Source organism: Lichenostomus cassidix, chromosome 3, assembly GCF_008360975.1.
Source record: "Lichenostomus cassidix isolate B80296 chromosome 3, HeHo_3.0, whole genome shotgun sequence".
NCBI lineage: Eukaryota > Metazoa > Chordata > Aves > Passeriformes > Meliphagidae > Lichenostomus > Lichenostomus cassidix.
In genome coordinates, this window is record NC_139483.1 from 4185407 (window position 1) to 4203148 (window position 17742).

The 17742-nt window shown below is 47.6% G+C and overlaps 1 protein-coding gene and 1 long non-coding RNA gene across 8 annotated transcripts in view; one reads left to right on the forward strand and one right to left on the reverse strand.

Moving 5' to 3' along the window:
* The window catches only part of RALGAPA2 (Ral GTPase activating protein catalytic subunit alpha 2), a 94651-nt gene that overhangs the window by 11099 nt on the left and 65810 nt on the right, over positions 1-17742 (reverse strand). For 5 of the 6 annotated variants that reach the window (XM_085054076.1, XM_085054077.1, XM_085054075.1 and 2 more), the window contains one exon: positions 599-720. The exons of the other annotated variant lie outside the window; for it this stretch is intronic. In XM_085054076.1, coding sequence (XP_084910202.1) covers positions 599-720 — 122 coding nt within the window. The remainder of the gene's footprint in view (positions 1-598; positions 721-17742) is intronic. 6 annotated transcript variants of the gene reach the window in all.
* On the forward strand, positions 11154-14043 carry LOC146438883 (uncharacterized). 2 transcript variants are annotated; one of them, XR_014850532.1, is made up of 3 exons: positions 11154-11934; positions 12397-13650; positions 13909-14043. It is a non-coding gene; the product is annotated as an uncharacterized LOC146438883 (long non-coding RNA). The 2 variants fall into 2 exon arrangements; XR_014850531.1 differs by having other exon boundaries at positions 11154-11549; positions 11698-11934; positions 12397-14036.

The window sequence follows — 17742 nt, forward strand, 5'->3', positions numbered from 1 at the left end:
GCACTGATGTGCAGACACACCCCACGTACACCCACACTGCCATTACAAACCCCGCAGAGGCTCCAGGCCAGGTGCTGCAGGGCAGGCTGCAATGTGCTCGCCTGCATTGAAGCGATGTGCCCGCATCCCACACGCCGCTGTGATTCCCTAACAGCACCCCGTTCCTGCGTTTCTTGTGCATTAATCCCTGACCCTGGTAGCTCAGCAGCATAATCCCCATTTGGCATTAGCAGCAGCTTCCCCTGCGAGGAACTATTTTTGATAAGTGAGCCCCGATTCAGGCCTCGCTTTTGAACAACATATTCCCAGCTCAGCAAGAACCCAGAGTCCTGAATGAGCCGGAGCCCATCACTGCAAGAAAGTTCATTAACCTCGCCAGAGTTGGGGGTTAACAGGATAGCTGAAGAAAGGAGCAGTGTGAATAGCTGTGATGCAAAACAAATTAAAATGAATGTCATCATTCCTTTTGATAATCATTAGTTGATTCAGGGGAATAATAGTAGTCTTAAATTTGCAAGCATTTATCTACAAAACACAGGTGTACATCTGCTGCTCAAGTGCTTCTTGGGGCTACAGAGAATAACGTGCAGAGACTCACCAGTTCCACCGAGGGAGTAGCTGGGAGAGGGAGAAAAGACCTGAGCGGCAAAATCCTCAAATGTCATCACTTCTTTGTGGTTCTGGATGATGGCTTCGAGGTACAGAGCTCTCTCCTCGTAGCTGCGACGCCCCGTTAAGGAAAAGTGTGTGTAGAACTCAAGGCTGTCCCACAGCACCCCCGAGCCCCCAGCCCCACACCCACACCAACCAGGCTGGAATAGGCAGGGAACCGCACCAGAACTGCCCAGCGGTTCTGAATGGGAGCAACAAGGAGGGGATACATTCAGGGCTGGAAATTCAGGGTAACACCTTTGAGCTTCCTGACTGAGAAGCTGTGACTGGGGAGCTGCTGACCACAGGAGCAAAGCTCCAGACCGAAACCCACCATCACAGACAAGCTGTGGCACTACGGGAAGCTCCTGGCACACAATATTCCTGTTCCAGTGATCAGAAAAATACCTAGATTGGAGAAAAAAGCTACAGGACAGAGGGGTACAACCCCCTCACATTCATTTGATCACTGGACTTCTTAGAAGAAATTAAACACAATAAACACAATTCCAAAAGCGTGACGGTTATATTTAAGGCAGGTGCTAGAAGGTGCAACCTTATGTATCCCGAATAAATGATGCACAGAGGACAAACCCAGCCCACAACTTGCATGCATTATGGCCTGAATAATGCATACAACAAAGCGAGCTAACATCGAGACTATTGCCTTTTAATTAAAACTCGGCAACCTGGAACACACAGCATTCAAATGTGTAATCAAAAACCAGTCACCAATAAAACTTACAAGCGTAACAAGCTGAAGCAACTTTCCAGCTGTCTTAATAGGACCCCTGCTTGCGGCAGCCTTTCACAGCAGAGAAAGCAAATCTTCCCCTTTTGTGTGCAGCTTCTGTCTGCTCAGAAGGTGAATCATACACTTCCAATAACAGGATAACGCCTGGGATAAATCTACAATGGGCTGGAGAGCCTCACGTATGACTTTATGAATTAGGGCTCGCAGGAGCCAGGATGACATCTCATTCTCCGTTTCCTCAGTGAAAACAAAAGTTTTCAGCGCCTCATTGTTTTTCTGTTATGGGGAAATGCACTCGAGCTCTGCAAGGCTGTTCGGTGGGAGCAAAGGCCAAGCTGAATTTAGAAATTAGGAGCAGGAGAATAACACCAGTGACAACAGAATGCAGGTGAGGGTATTTAGAATTGAAAAGCATTACTAATTAATATTGAAGTGCCATTTGTGACTTGCAGTACATTAACAAAACCACTCTGAAACACTATTAAAAAAAAAAAAATCAGAGTAAAGCAGTGCTTAAAGCCAGGAGACGATGGTCTAGTGTCGACGTCGAAGGGAATAAGCAAAGCACGTCTTCACTGCACGCGAGTTCCTGCAGGCGTGGTGGCAACAAAGGAAAGAGAAAGAAAGGAAGAATTTTGCTTTTAATGCTCGCAGAGAACGATTGATATGTGATAAATCTTCTTATAAACTTCCCGTGGAAGCCTGAAGAAAGAAAATCAATAGCCAGCATTTCAGCGTTTGCACCTGCTGACAGCGTTATTTGCTCAGTTTTCCTCCCTTGCCCGAAGCCCGGGAGAACGCATTCCTGACAGCGCCAGCGCCAGCCCGCGGCGTGCGGGGCTGCCTCCTCTTTATGGGCTGAACTCCTGATGACTCTTGTTAATGAATAGGCTGCCAAACTTCCTCGGAGAGGAGGCACACGCCTGGGCCCAATTCTAAAGGGACTGACGGATGCCATTCACTCCTCATTATGGAGATGCTGATTCCTCGGCGCTCGGCTGTTGCCAGGGCCGTGCGGAGCGCGATGCCGGGCGAGCGCCGGCCGGGAGCGGTGGGGGCTGCGGGAGCAGCGGGATGCGGGGGCTGCGCGCCCGTCTGGCAACAGCCCCTCCGACACGGAGCTGGCACGTGCTGGCGCAGCGGGAGCAGAGCCAGGCGTGACAAATTGCTGAAAGGGCTCAGCGACACCGGGGGCTGGCGACCACCTGAGCCTGCGGACTGGCCGGCAGCGCTCGATTCATCGGCCGGCCCCGGCCGAGGCTGCTCGTGGGCTTCCAACCAGGCGAGGGGGACGAGAAAAGGCTTTTCATGCTCTGCCTGATAATGTCCTGCTGGGTACCGAACGGCCTTGCACATCTCCCGAGCACAGCGCGGGGCTGCGCCGCTTTGGATAAATGCTGCACGAGAATACAGGGAGGGGACGCTGCCCAGGTTTGCTATGCACCCGGTAAAATCCTATTGATGAGCTGGAGGATGCTGCCCACCACACAAAAGACTGGGAAAAACCGCTCGAACAAACAGCTGGGCAGCTACAGGAGAGACTGCTGAGGAAGAACATTCCAAGATGCAGAGACCTCTTCAGATCCACCAGCGCTTTGGAGGCACGCAAGGAAGATCCCAGCTCAGCACTCAGCTCCTGCACACTGAAAAGCCAAAAGCAGTGGGTGCAGAAACCCCCAGTGCTGCACACCCCAGCTCCACTCACCAGCCACCTCGGCTTGGTGCACTCCTCGTATCTCTCCCGGGCTCCCCAGAGCAGCAGGAGGACAGCAGCTCCTGCCATACGGGCAGCGAGTGGGATGCCCGTGCTCATTTTTACTCACAGCTTAATCAAAAAAGAATTAAGTGACTGCAGGAAAATGAAATTAAACTCCCTGCTATCTCTGTCTCAGTGCATACGCAGATTGGGAGAACAGTTGGGATTCATTAAAAAAAGAAACAACCAACTAAAATTCTACTGAAGTTTAGTAATTTGAATGTGGAGGCATAATGAACAAGATGTAGAAAAACCCTCCAAAAAACATCTCCATCCTGTAAAAAAAAGCATCACGAAGTTTCCTATTTATCACCCTGTAGGAACGCGTCTGTCCTGAAAATCCCTGGAGCAATACTTTTGTCAGAGCTGCACCACAGAAACATGCTGTGCCTTCAGCCTAAGAGCCAACCATGAAATATCAGACTTACAAACCTCACACCTAACCTCTTTAACCTGAACTTTTTGTCACAGCTCTCCTGCGAGCTTTGGGCAGAGCCCACCTGACACCGAGGTGCCCCCAACACCAAGCAGAATTTAGATCAAGTGCCACATAAAATACTGGTTTAAAAATGCAACCCATGGATCAGCAACATCCCACCTCTGAGCAGGGCCAGGAGGGAGCCCCGAGTGCCTGGCTGGCTTTCCTAGAGCAGCCTCAGGGCTGGAGTGCTGCAGGGAAGCACACAAATCCACTGCTGCAGCAGGCCTGGCTGCAGAGGACAGGCTGTGAGCTTGAACCCTACCCCAGCGGAAAGCTGGACAGCTGGCTGCCCTGATTAACTAAGCCCCCAGTTATCTGGGGGCTTGGAGCCTCCCCTGAGATCTGCAGATAAATGGAGTTATACCAGACCCTTGAAGGAGCTGATCAAAAGCTCCTCTTTTAATATGTACGGCAATTTGACCCACCCCTCCATGGCTGCATTATTTTACATTTTGCTTCTGCCACAGCAAAACTCCAGAGTGAAATTTTTTAAACAAACAGGGTGGGTTTTTTTTCATTTCATATGAAATGATGACACTGAGAGCCATGACAAGGTATGAATTATTGATCATGAATATATATAAAACTGTGGGAGAGTAGGAATTTAGCTCTGATTTGAATACAGTAATCGACTCTCAATATTTGAGTATTATGAGCTTCTAGTAGTGTTTTATCAGCATATCAATTATTTTAACATTTCAACCACACAGTGAAGGCTGTTTGAAAAAAAAATCCAACACATTAAAATGTGAACATCAGCTATTTGTAATAAACCACAACAACTTATTGCAGCAGCAGGATAACCTGAAAAGTGAAACACACAGGACCTCCTTCCAGATGGAGAATGCAAAAAAAGACAAAAGGCAGAATCCTTTGAAAGTTCACTGGAGAGGCGGGTACCAGCCAGCACTCTCTCTCACCTACCAGCATCACTTCTACATTTAATCTCTACAACACAGAGTCAGTTTCAAACACAGAGTTTAAAACATAAAGACCTTGAAAACCCTTCAAAGTCCTTGTAATCTGGGTTCTGCAGGTGACCTGAGCCATCCTGGGCCCAGGATCTGCCCAGTGTTTCCCTCCTTCCACACACACACACACCACTAAACCATAACTAACTGTCCTGCTGAGAAACAAGGGAAATATTCATGATGATGACTCAAGCAGATCCTGAAAATACAGAACTTTTGCATATTAACCTTAACTGAGTGCTGACCTCAGGCAAAAGTCTCAGGGCCCCACTCCTGCTGACAGTAATGGCCAGCATGTCCTGCATCACTCTACTGTTTGAAAATAAAAACATTTTGGCAGCATTTACATACTTTCACCAATACACAGAAACAACGGTGCACTCTGCTGACGCAGTGAGCAAATAAAAGACAGGAGTGTTTGCGGGTTTGTGGACAGGCAGGGAGAGAAGCACCTGGCTGCTCTCCCCAGCCCACGGGTTGTGCCAACACCACAGGGCACCAGACCCAGGACTGGCACCCAGGACACCACTGGGGTGCATGGAGAGCACTCGCTGCAACGCCTGTTCCTCCAGCTCCAGAGGGACGCTAATGCGGGCTGTTGGCAGGGACCTGCTGCAAATCCCATCTGTGATGCGCAGCCCGCCCACCCGGAGAAGGGCTTTCGGGGCATCTGGCCAGTGGAGAAGCTGAAAGTATAGAGGTAGACAGCTCTTTCCAGCCCATCAGACATCAAGGCTGGCTATATGTCCACATGCCAATTCCTTCTCTGCCTAACTAGGGAGACCTGCAGAAAATCTTTGCAAGAAATATCTATTTCAGTTTCCTCCTGATTGTATCATAAGGCCCAAAGATGGTTCACAAAAAGGGTTTGCTCCTGACACTGTGATAGCAGTTTGGAAAACAAACAAGAACATAAATGTTTGGGACTTACCAAAGCAGAATAAAGCTAGGACCATAAAACTGAGGTTAACAGAGATCTGTTGGATGATGACCTTTGTGCACCTAATTGTCCTCTGCAGCTCTGAAGAGGATGGAGTTACTGTGCTTCTAAAATGTGGTGCTAGGCAGTTTTGGTGTGAAACTCAATCTGCTTGGTTGGGTTGCCATTGTTTATGGTCTAGTGACTGCCACCGCCGCATGAATTTCACCGAAAAGTTTTGGGGGAATTTTAGTAACATATATCCTTCACTGAACAGGTGCAATTAAACTGTACCTGTCAGCCACCACAGCCTTATGTGCTTTTTATAAACCAAAGCATCTGAGATGGAAACTTTCCAGTGACGCCTGCATTAAATTGGTCCATGTAACACATGAGACATGCGTGAGCCGAGGCTGTGTGACCCATGGGGTCTGTGGGCCCCTCTCCCCATGGCCAGCCCCCATCAGGGCCATCTGTCCACAATGCAGCCAGGGGAGCCAGAGCTCCCTTGGCGGAGCAGGGCTGGCCTGTGCCAGGGCTGCTGTTCCTCCTCCTTATCCAAAAAAAGCAGATGATCCTCTGCTGCCAAAACCAAGAGCTCATCCTCTCTGTGGTGTAATTTTCTGCTGTTGTGCCATTGATTGCACAGACTCGGTGCTGGGGCCGGATGGCTGGAGCCCAGAACACCCTGGAGGGGAAGAGACACGGAGATGGACAGGTACGGAGAGCTATGCAGACGTATTCGTTTTGTGAGCATTTGCCCCGCGCCTCGGCACAGCACCTGGAGCTCTGCCACCTCCCTCCCCGCAGTGGGGCCTGGGTCCCTGCACAGGATGACAAAAGAACCTTGGTGCTGACTGATGGAGATGGGCCTCAGATCCCAGAGAACCTGCGAGTGCTCCGAGTCGCACGGCGCACTGCCACGGCATTTCCCAGCGCGCACGGTGCAATACGGTGGCTCCCTCGCAGACGGTCGCCGTAATTGCTTTAAAGGGGAAAGTGCAGCAAAACAACAACAGAAACATGTTTCACATGGTTTCAAAGCATCTCTGTGGAAATCATGCAGTGTAACAGCAAAGCCATACTGAAGGTGCCCTGAGGCAAAAGGCTACAGCTCACGCTCATCTGTTCGAAACCCCGCGCCAGCGCTTGGCTCCCGATGCTGCTGGGCAGCGCGTGGCCCAAGGTGTGCTGTGAGCACCCGTCTGGCAGAAGCACTCGCCTGCCGCTCTGGGAGAGCAAGAATATGTGGCACATTAGTCATGCCAAGTGCTTCAGGGGAGAATCTTGCATTTATTATGAATAAGGCAGAAAACAAGCTTTCATCTTAATTTCCTAGCGCTCCTGCAGGCAGGAAGCCCGCGGGAACAGACACACGTACCATTACAGACTGACTGCTCTGCAGTGGGAGCAAAGGGACACCACCGGGTCACCTCCCTGCTCTCACAACACTCTGTACACTCTGACAGCACTCGAGCTGATCCCTACCCAAAGGTTTGTAATTCTACCACAGGGTCCTTGCAATGCTCTCCTCCCAGGTAGTCCTGTTTGTACACAGACCTGCTCTGTTGAAAAATAAAAAAGCTGGACCTGTGCCTCGTCCCCTTTATTAGCTTTGTTTCCATTAAGCGTGTTCCTCATGTGCTACAGAGGTGACAAACCACACACAACTGTGCCTAAAACATGGCACTGTACGTGTTGCATGGTGCAACCAGCCCACTGCCCACCCAAGGTCCAATCAGCCGCTGCACTCTGTGCTTATCACTGTACTGATAAGGCTTTGATGAAAATATTTTGATACAATGATGACATAATGGCCTGTTATCAGTTCAGAGCCACAGGAGCCCTGACTGGTAACTCATTCTGCAGGGCACACCAAGGTCTAACCACCGAGAAGCTGCTTCTAAAAGTGTTCTGCATCTTGACACCCGTGACACAAGTTTTTGGCCAGCACATTAGTGGGGCATGATTCCCCCCAACTATACATTCTCTGGAAGTAGCCATACAGTTCCCTACTCAATCATGAGAGATAAAGGGACAGGAGTTGCCCAGGTCTAACTGAAAGCCACCTTCCCAGTGGCCCAGAGCATAGATATTGAGGTTGTCTCTCCTGAGGGCACTGGGGAGAGCAATAACCCACTGCTGGGATCACAGCAAACCACTCAGCCAGGATCCGCACTGTGAAATTCCAGGTGGAGCTCACAGGGATCCAGCCAAACTACAGATCCTGACATAGTGGAGCCAGGACAGCCAGGCACTAAGACTGACCCACCATAAATGCAGAGGAGCTGCTGGCAGGGGGGATACTGGGCCAGCTACACCTTCCTATCCTGTACTCAGATGTGTAGGAAAGGCACAGACCTGCCTGCAAGGTTTGTGAATTTGTTTTATAAATTATATCAGTTGATGACAAAATGCCGTTGGTATTCAATTATAGCTTAAAATTTTACAATGAAAAAAAAAAAAAGCCCCAAAGGGCAAAAGACAGGTCATAAAGGTTTCTGAAATGGTGTTATTATGCTTTGGTCATTGCACATACATAAACACACAGACCTGCAGTGTCTCCAGTTTAACAGCCATGTGCATTTAACATTCCTGCACTTGGTGTCATCCCACTCCCCAAACACAAGAAAATTCACCTAAAGTCATAAATGTCACCAAAAGAGCTCACATGCCACATGAGATCTGCTCCACAGTGCACCTGGAGACAAGGAACAGGTCAAGCTCCATCACAGCAGTATCCAGGTGAAGGTACAGCTGGGAATCCCCTGGGATAATGCAATACTCAAAACCATTCAGAAACGGAAGGTGCCAGCCTCTGCAATTCCCAGCTTTGAAACTGAACAGCCAGAGGCAGGGAAAGGGCAGATAATGCCAGACTTACAGAATTCACTGCAGAACAGCTGAAGAGGGTGATGACAACATCACCTACAAAATCTGTGCTGAACAAGGCAAAGTCCCACTTAGCTGCACATTTACACTTAGAACGTTTGGGGCAGCTACAGCCTCACAATCAGCTGAGATTACAGCCACTACAGACCTGCCGGGGATAGGCTACATTTTGAGTTTCTGAGCACGATGGATACTACAAGTGCTATCCAAGTGGGGGACAGATGCCAAGGCAAAGTCAGAACGTTGTCATCTATATGAACATGGACAAAAAGGAAATGCCTTGTTTCATTTTTAATGAGAATATGCCATAAAATTGTTAACATATAGGCTAGAAAAACACAAATTGTGCTGCCATTCATGGGGTGTGATTCCCATCCCCTGGAATTACTGCAATGACACTGAGGTGGCTGGCTCCCTCAGTGAGACCAGCCTCACAGAGCTGCTGCTGAGCAGCACACAGACACAGGGATTCTTGGAATTATATGGAATATAAATGCACATGCCAAATGAATTTGTTTCTAAAAAATGCTCAGTTCATTTAGCTATAACTGAACCGCAGCCAGCAGAACAACATCTCAGAAAGAGGCACCTCTGTGCCTTGGATATAACCAATGGACTGTCAAACTGTCACTCATTAAGGAACAAGTCTTTTCTATTTATAAATGTATTTTCTCACCTACTGAATGTTACCAAACCCTGTCAGTTTGATAAGACTATGATGATCCGGCAGCTACAACCAGAACAAATTATAATTACACAAAATAACTTTGCCCCTTCTAGTTTATTACAGATCTTTTCATTAGTTCTGCGTCTAACACTAAATGGCTCAGTTTCAGGTCTATTATAGTTGGTAATTTACATTTATTACAATCAGGGACAGGTAACTGGGGCTGATTATCACATCCATTATGAGTGACACCATTTGCAAGATGCTTAACACTAAATGTACTTTTTGCTGGAGTGAGACAGGCTGGGAAATTGCTTTATGTTATAGAGTAGGAAGGAAGAACAAATTAGAGAAAGCCCAGCAAGAAACCAGCAGGGATGTCCCAGCTTTAAATTAAAACCAATACAAAGAGGAGGGAAATTTAAAATTATCACCTGACATATTTGCAAATATTGCAAAGCAGGGACTGAGCATGGGATGCCTTGGGCATGGGGCTCTGGGTGGCAGACATGGACAAAGAGTTTTATCAAAGGTCTGATAAAACGCTGGAGGCCACAGGAACTTGGCAGGGGCTCCATTTCTCACTGCCCCTTTCCCTGCTCTACCTGTGCCAGGAGCAGCTCCCTCCAGCCACCCTGGCCCTGCCCCACTGACCAAGGCCAGCACGGCACAGCAACACCTGGTGCTGCCTCTGGCCAGGCCCTGCAGCAGCTGAGGCCAGAGCTCCCTGCCAGGTGGCTGCACTTCAATTACACTGGCTGGCATTGTAGGGTTAACAAGGATCACGGGGAAATCTTTTATTCATATAACACAGAATGCCTTTTGTTGATCTTTGAATAACGTTGCTTAAAATCCATTAAATGAATGTACCCTTTCAAGCAGGCAGCCTGCAACAGGTAGAGCAGTGAGTACACATGGCACGGCCCAGGCCCGTGGCCACCTCAGGAGAACGACATCCCCAAAAGCAGATAATTAGGTGAGCATTTAAAAGAACATTTTTTTTTTCCCCTGAAAGTGACCTCCCAGTAGGGGAACTGGATTCCACTTTCACGGCACAGCTTAGCCAGTGTGCATGCTGTGATGGCTCCCCGTTTCCCCAGAAGAGTAAGTTAAAATTCTGGTGCATGTTTATGAAATCTGCTTTTTTAACTTATCAGGTGGGTGTGTGAGTGGGGAGAGAGCAAAAATAAAAGTGTAAGTGACTCCTTCACAAAAAGGCAAGTCAATGCATTGGTTCACTGCTGCTAACTTCTTCTAAATGTTCTGTTTCTGAAAAAAAATTCTTGTAGGTTTCAAGTAACTCAGGGTGCCCATGAAGTCTTATCCTTACAATTAGTTAATTAATTATGGGGCAAGCTCCTGACTGAGCTGTACAATACGCTATTAAACAACCAAGTTCTAAATCCAAGCACCAGAGATGAAGGTGGAAGTGGTGAGAGCAGTAGGGAGGGCTGCTTGGCTGGGTGCACACCAAAGATGACAGCCTGCTTTAACAGTCAGGACTGACCAGGTTCAAACCAGCTTTGAAAAGGATTGAGAATGAGACCAGAAATGAGGCTATGGTATACAGGTATATATTGTATACAGGTGTTAACACACGGGAATGGGAACAGAAGCCACCCCAGAACAGTGCAAAAGAAAAACTCCTGCCTGTGAGAATAAATATCATAGAAACAAGGAGGGACAAACTAAAAGGTGGTCCCAAAGAACAGGGGAGGTGCTGCTGGAGCCCTTCCCAGTTCGGGGCATTCTGTCAGATTAAAAGCCACTGAAGTGCAGTGCAGGAGCTGAGCAGGCTGCAGCTGGGCCCTGGAAGCTGCAAGTCACCAGGTGGGAGGTGCAACGACCTCTACCCTTGGTGAGACCCCCGAGGTGCTCACAAGATTGGGGTCACACAGATACACCAGGGAAGAGCATCAGTGAGCAACTGTGCTGTGCAAGCAACAGGGCTTTGCACTCCTGCATCCCCAAGGTGTCTGGGTTATGGAGCACCCACTTCCACCGCGATGAGATTACGGCCGACTCACAGAACGGCAGCACTTTGTTAAAATGGACAATTAATCTGATTTGAGATGGCAAACGAGTGAGCCAATGCTGCTACAGAGACAGCTGTGATGGGGAGGAAATCCTGCAGGAGAGTCAGCAGTCCCTGTGAGCCTGCACAGGCAGGAGAGGTGGATGGCAACTGGTGACAAGTGTGTGCTGCTCCGGCCGTTTCTCCAAGGCTACCAAAAACCTGCCTCGGAGGCCCTGGTGACAACCCCGCGCCACTCTGCTCTGCACAGCCCCTTCCATCTGCTTCCTGCCAGGCCCTTCTGACACATCTCATTCTCTAGCCAGCACAGAGACGCTCTTTTGTGACGGTGACCGCAAATCACCGCACGGGCCGACCCTTCCCCGGCACGTGCCTCCCAGCACCGTCTGCAGCTCCACAGATCACAGAAAGGACCCTAACAAAGTGCGTGTGCCCAGCAGCTCAGTCCCTGGTCCCCAGGGGACACTGTGCCCAGGTGGCACAGCCTCCCCCCAGACCCAGCCTAACCACAAAGCCGGGCAGCTTCCGCTGAAGCACATAGCTTCCTTGGTGTTCACACTGCTGTTTCCAGCCCTTTAGGATAAACTTCTGAAGTTCTTTGACATCCTTAACTGCTGAGTCATGTCAGATATGAAAGGAGATCATGAGGACCCCAAAGAGAAAGGCTGAGAGCACAAGATGAATTTTTAATGAAGCATCAAAGTTGGTGGAAGAGAAGGGGAATATGCAAGGATGGCAACCCAGGGAAGAAGCTATGCAGCAGGGACACTGCATACTGTCAGGCTGCTGTATTCAAGTTTTCTTCCAGGTTTTGTTTAACGTCTCAAAAATCAATCCCAAAATTGTATCCAATTTGAAAAGGAAGGTTTTTATCATTCAATTACCAACTAATCAGTCTTCTGCAGTATACAACCAGCACTGCACTTACTCCTGCCCAGTTACACACTGTATCTTCCCCTACTCATATTCTGAGGGATTCAGGTAACCATTTATTCTCAGTCAATTAGAAAAGGGGAATTGGTGTCTTTTGGCATAAGAAAGGCTGTTTATAGCTGCTCATTCTCCACACACCTTTGTCATTATGACTGTGCCATAACCCACATCTGGCCCCTGCTACGTGAGCTCAAGTCGGTCCTCTGAGCAGCCTGCAAAATTTTACCCACTAGCTGGAAAATGCCCACTGCAACCCAAAAAGAGCCCATCCAAATAATTTTACTTGCCAATTAACTTTGGAAATACATGACAGCCTTGTCTTTGGGTGTGATTTCAGAGCCTACAGCGCCTCTTGCACTGCCAAGCTTTCCAGTTTGGACCCACAGCATTTGACTCAGTGTAACTGCAGGAGCACTGACACACAGAAGTGGGATATTGGAAATTAAATATTTGGCTTTTTTGGCAACATCTCTTCTCACTCCGTGCCCTGGTGTTTATCTGTGCAGGCATACTGCTATCTGATCGCCCTGGACAACGCCATCAATATCGCTGCACATGCTGCTACCTTGCACAAGGTTGGGCTCCAGGGTGTTTGAATCTGCCTCTCTGGAGCAGATACTGCTCTGCAGCCCAAAACAATGCCCAGCGCTTCGCAATGAAAAGAGAGAAAGTGAACATTAGCACATCAAAGGCCCCTTTCTGAAAGAAGAAAAATTGCACGATGCACACTTTAATCTTTCTGACAATCTATGCATGGCCTGAGCTGAATTCTGTTTTTCACACAAATGGGAATGCTCAATATGAGCACGTCTGTACCAACAGCAACAAGAACAGAGAAACACAAGCTAGCACAGACTTTGAACTTTTAAAATATGGATTAACACGCAATAATATTTAACAGCTGATAGAACAACATCCCTCTTATCTCTCTTAATAAACCCAAATAACATCAAACATTTTACAGGTAACATAGAGAAAGGCTGCTAAAAACATTTTAATCTAAAAGTAAAAAGAAGTTAATATTAAACAAAATACAGGCAGTATTAAAATCTTAACGTAAATGCCTATTGTATAAAATCAGTTACCTGTCAGAGAAAAGCCTTAAGAGTAACTCCCTTAATTAACACTTCCATTTAGCTAACTAAGGGTGGAATGGGACCCATGCTTACAGGTTTAAAAGAAAATATTGCTAAAATATGTATACAACATATACTACCCTAAACTCATTCTGTTGCATAAAGGCAGAGATTTCTGCCTGTACATCTCCTCACACCAGGGAGGAGAACATCCAGCAGCCCCAAGAACCAAACACTGCGACATCTCTGCACATCCAGAAAACTGGAGGACAGGCAACAGCACGAGCCCACCAAAGCAGAGGGGCAAGAGCTCCCTCCTCTCATTCCTTCATCCGGATACCCTGTTTGCTGCTCAAGCCTCACCAAGACTGTCTGCACATTTTTTCTGCTGGCAATGTGTTAATCAGAGTCCAAATGGCTGTGCAGAGCAGGAGATGGGCTGCCCAGGAACAACATCCCAGTTTTCTTCATGCAGACAGAACTGTACGCCCCTAAATATCATCTGTAATGGAATGGTATGATTTATAAACGTGCCTTAGTAAATGTACACGCTGAACAGATTTGCTCCTAACTCAATCTCAGCCAGTGGAACAACATCTTAGAAGAACTTCAGTAAGATCCCAGCCTTGGACTGGCAGAACATTAGCAATGGAGAAGAGAAGGCACCATGGCTGAGCCTCACACACGTGACACTGCACACAAACTGGCATGTTCCCAGACAAAACACCTGCACTTCCAAAAAAAATTGATAAAAATCACATTTTTTCTTGCAGATCTGCCAGCAACTGAAAAATTAAAACTCTTCAGTCCCAAAAAGGAGCAGGGGCGCACACGCGGATTTGCCAAATGGACTGTTTGAAGGGTGGGATCAGTGGTGAGACGATGAGCTGGCATACAGAAATATTGGAAAAGGAATTAAAAGTAGCTGCTTTGGAAATCTCTCCACAGAGAAGCCTGTCTGTGCCTTGGACACCCAGTGTGCCACAGACCAGCATGCTGATGTACCACAAAACCAGGGGCTCTCTGCCCTTGTTTCACAAAAACCATCTGCAATTTACAGGGTTTGCGTTGCTAAACATGGCCTCAGGCCCAAGACCTTTATTTCACTTCATATTTTGCTTCTCCAGGATACAGCCTTGCTCAAAGCACCAGCTAAAATGCATACTGGGGGAGGAAAGAATGGCTTGACCAGACAGATGGTCGGCCTTTGGATGCTGAAAGGGATTTTGAGGGAGTTGAGTAGTATGACTTAATTCTTGTCCTGAATATTGAAGGTAAACACAGATCAATCCAAATGAGGCAGAGCACAGCTACAGCCCTACACCACCATGCTGCATGTAAAAAACCAGCAGCACATCAGGAATGCAACAATGTAAAAAAAAACCCCAACATTTTCTTTCAACTCCTGCCACTGGAAATACTGCCTCTCCTGTCTGCTCAGTGAACAGAAATTGACTGATTTTTTTTTTTTAATGCAATGATTTATTCTCTGCACACAAATCACTGACTCAGCATGTTACTGCACAGTCAGAAGGCACAGAGACGAAGCAGAGAAACTCTCTGAGTACTTAGGAGCTTGGGTCCTGCTGTTTTCTCCCAGCTCTGGACCACAACAGTCTCTCTGACAGCTCCAGCAGCAGTGGTAGATTCTGCTCCATCCTAAAAAATCTCCTTGTAGTGAATGCTACATAAAACTAACAAAGCTGTCTCAGGACTGATGCTCAAAATGTAACAAAAAGATGAAACATGAGGGCAGGAAAATGTGTGTCTGCAGGTATCATGTTTCTAATATTCTTCCACAAGTACCAACATGAAAAATGAAACATTTAGCTCACTGATCTCTGTATATTTTCTTTAGCAGTAGAAGGGAAGATTCAAACCTGTTGTTTTGGGCAGTAAAGAACACTGGAGCCCATGTGAGGCATTTGTTTGCAAACCCCAGTTTCACAGATACCGTAATTGATGCACAAAGTGGGAACAGAAAGTAAGATCTCTCCACTTTGCTTTCCGAGATCCCAGGACTTTGTGTGTTGACTTTTGGGATTCCAAACCACACGTTGCTGTGGCATTTAAAACAAACGGAAATGCTGGCATGCAAATCCTATTCAGCAACTTGAGAATACTGAGGGCTTTTACAAGGCAAAGAACACGTTAAAAGTTCATTAATTAACCAGTGCTTGGGAACAGATGGAATGGCTATCTGGGCTCTAATTACTGTAAGTTGGGACAGAGGTTCACAGACCTTAATGAGGTTCAATAAAATGAATGATTACACATCAATCACAATTAGAGAAACCTGTAAGATGAGCTGAATTATCATGGCAACAAGTCATAAAACATGGGAGCACAAAACCCAACAGGCTCTGCAAAAGCCTAGAAAGAAAAGGTTTCTGAATTAAAACTGTTCTCCTGGATTGGAACAATCCGTCTCTCCTGCCAGGCTCAGGGAGTTAGCAGTGAAGGCTGTGCTGCCCCTGACAGCCCGGGGCTGGACCAGCCCTTTGAGGGTGCAGGGCAGGGGATTGCCCAGCCTGGCATGTGTGGGTGTAACTGCTATGCCTACAACTCCAAACCTTCAAATAACACAGAGTTGTATTTAACATTTAGGGACAGAAAAACAATCCCAGCCACTTCTATTAATTACCACTGGAGGTACCTGTGGGAAACTGTTTTCAGAGCCTCAAATTTCCCAGCTGCAAGACTGGCTGCCAGCAGGGAGAGGAAGGTGGTAAGGTGGAGACAGAAATTCCCAGTACGAGAGCCCTGTTCATTTATGGTCTGTGGAGTGTCTGAGCATCATCTTCAGGGCTCATTCCACAAAATAAGCACTCTATGCTATCATCCTCTCTACACTGCCACACTTGCACTGCCTGCACGGTGCCAGTCTGGCAAACACAGCCATCAGAAGCCCCCTTCCAAAACCAGGAAGCCAGTCAGGGTCACAGGGACAACACAAGGTCAGGAAAGAGCTTTCAGGAACACAGAAAAGCAAAGCGCCTGGGAGCTGGAGCTCTCGCCCTAAATTGTAACAGATTCACTGTTATGGCACACTGTTGGTGTCCAGACTTTACAACACTGAGAAGCTGAGCTAACCCCAAGTTCGTGACACAGGTAACACTAATATTTTAAGTGAAATAACTGCTCCCTGAACAACACTGACCTGCCCAGCTGGAAGGTAGGCAGGGGAAGGCCTGTTTTAGTTAAGGAAGCCACAAACTGTAGGCTACAGTTAGATGTTAGATAACCCATGCTGTCAAATGCAGCTGTTCAGCACAAGTTATAGTCACAGGTTCTCAAAAAAACTGGCCCAGGCCAATTGAGAGAAGTATTAAAACCCAGAAAGTTACCTGAGATATTGTTTAACAGAAAATACGGTACATGCTGTTACTAAACATTAGGTTTAAGAAATCATTATAAGCCATCTGCTCCTGTTTATACATCAGAACCCTGACAGTTAATCATACTGGGAAATACACACAGAATTATGATGCTGAGGAAAGAAAAACCACAAACTCAATATGCCAGCCAGAAAACCTGCTACAAAAAGTAGCTTTCTCCTATTCTTCTTGCTTGCTGTCACCATGTTTATGTCCCCAGTAACAGGATGGCTTTCAAAGATTTTCAGGTGCAGGTAGAGGGAAAGCCTTTCCTCTCTAAAGGATGATGTAAGATTATGATGCTGCCTACCAAAGTAGCTTTTATATAAAAGGCACAAGGTTCCTGTGCCTCTCTTCTTTTGGTAGCTGGCACAGGCTGGGGGGGAGTCAGGAGATCTGTCTCACCTCCTCAAAGCATGGCCAACACTCAACTCAACCACTCATTTTCAACATGACAGAAACAAAGCCACGAAGAAAATTCAAGGCTAAGCCTAAAAATGTTTTACCTGTTTAGAAAGTTACTCCTTATCTTTTGGTTAAGCAATTTCAGCATGAATGGCTCATAGAAACCACATGCTGAAGTCAGGGTTTTGTCAGCAGAGAAAAAGAAGTTTGAAAAATTATGTAAACCTGTACTTCAGATTGCATGCTTGTGTTACCACCAGTGCTTGGAGTGCTGGGGAAGTACACATGGAAATGCCCACACGTGCATCTGCTTTCCTACAGCCTTTGTGCCTCCCAAACACCATTTCTGGGACAAGGGAACAGCCCTGCTGGATGGAAACTGCCTTTCCAAGGCCAGCACCTGGGCTTTGGCCCTGGCGAGGACAGGGTGCATCCCACCGGACCCACCACAGGCTGCTGTGGACTCACCAGCCCCACAGAAGCCCTCAGAGCATCCCCTAGGAAAGATTTTCCAACGCCAGGACTTCTTAAATGCCTCCCCGCAGGAGCCTTCACCTGCTGCAGCACTGCCCGTGGGGGAACGCCGTAACAAGTGGCTCCTGGGGAGCCGAAGCGCCGAGCTCGGCCACCTCCGTCCTTGGCCACAGGTCCCTTTGTTCCTTTGTTGCGCCGGAGGGAGCGGGAGCTTCCTGCGGCGCTGCCGCTCCTGCCCCGCGCTCGTACCTCCCGTACGCTTTTTGTCTCAGAACAGCGGTACACGAGCCCCGGCTTTTCACTCCCTCCTAACGAGCCTTTTCATGACCTATATAATTCCACAGAAAGGAA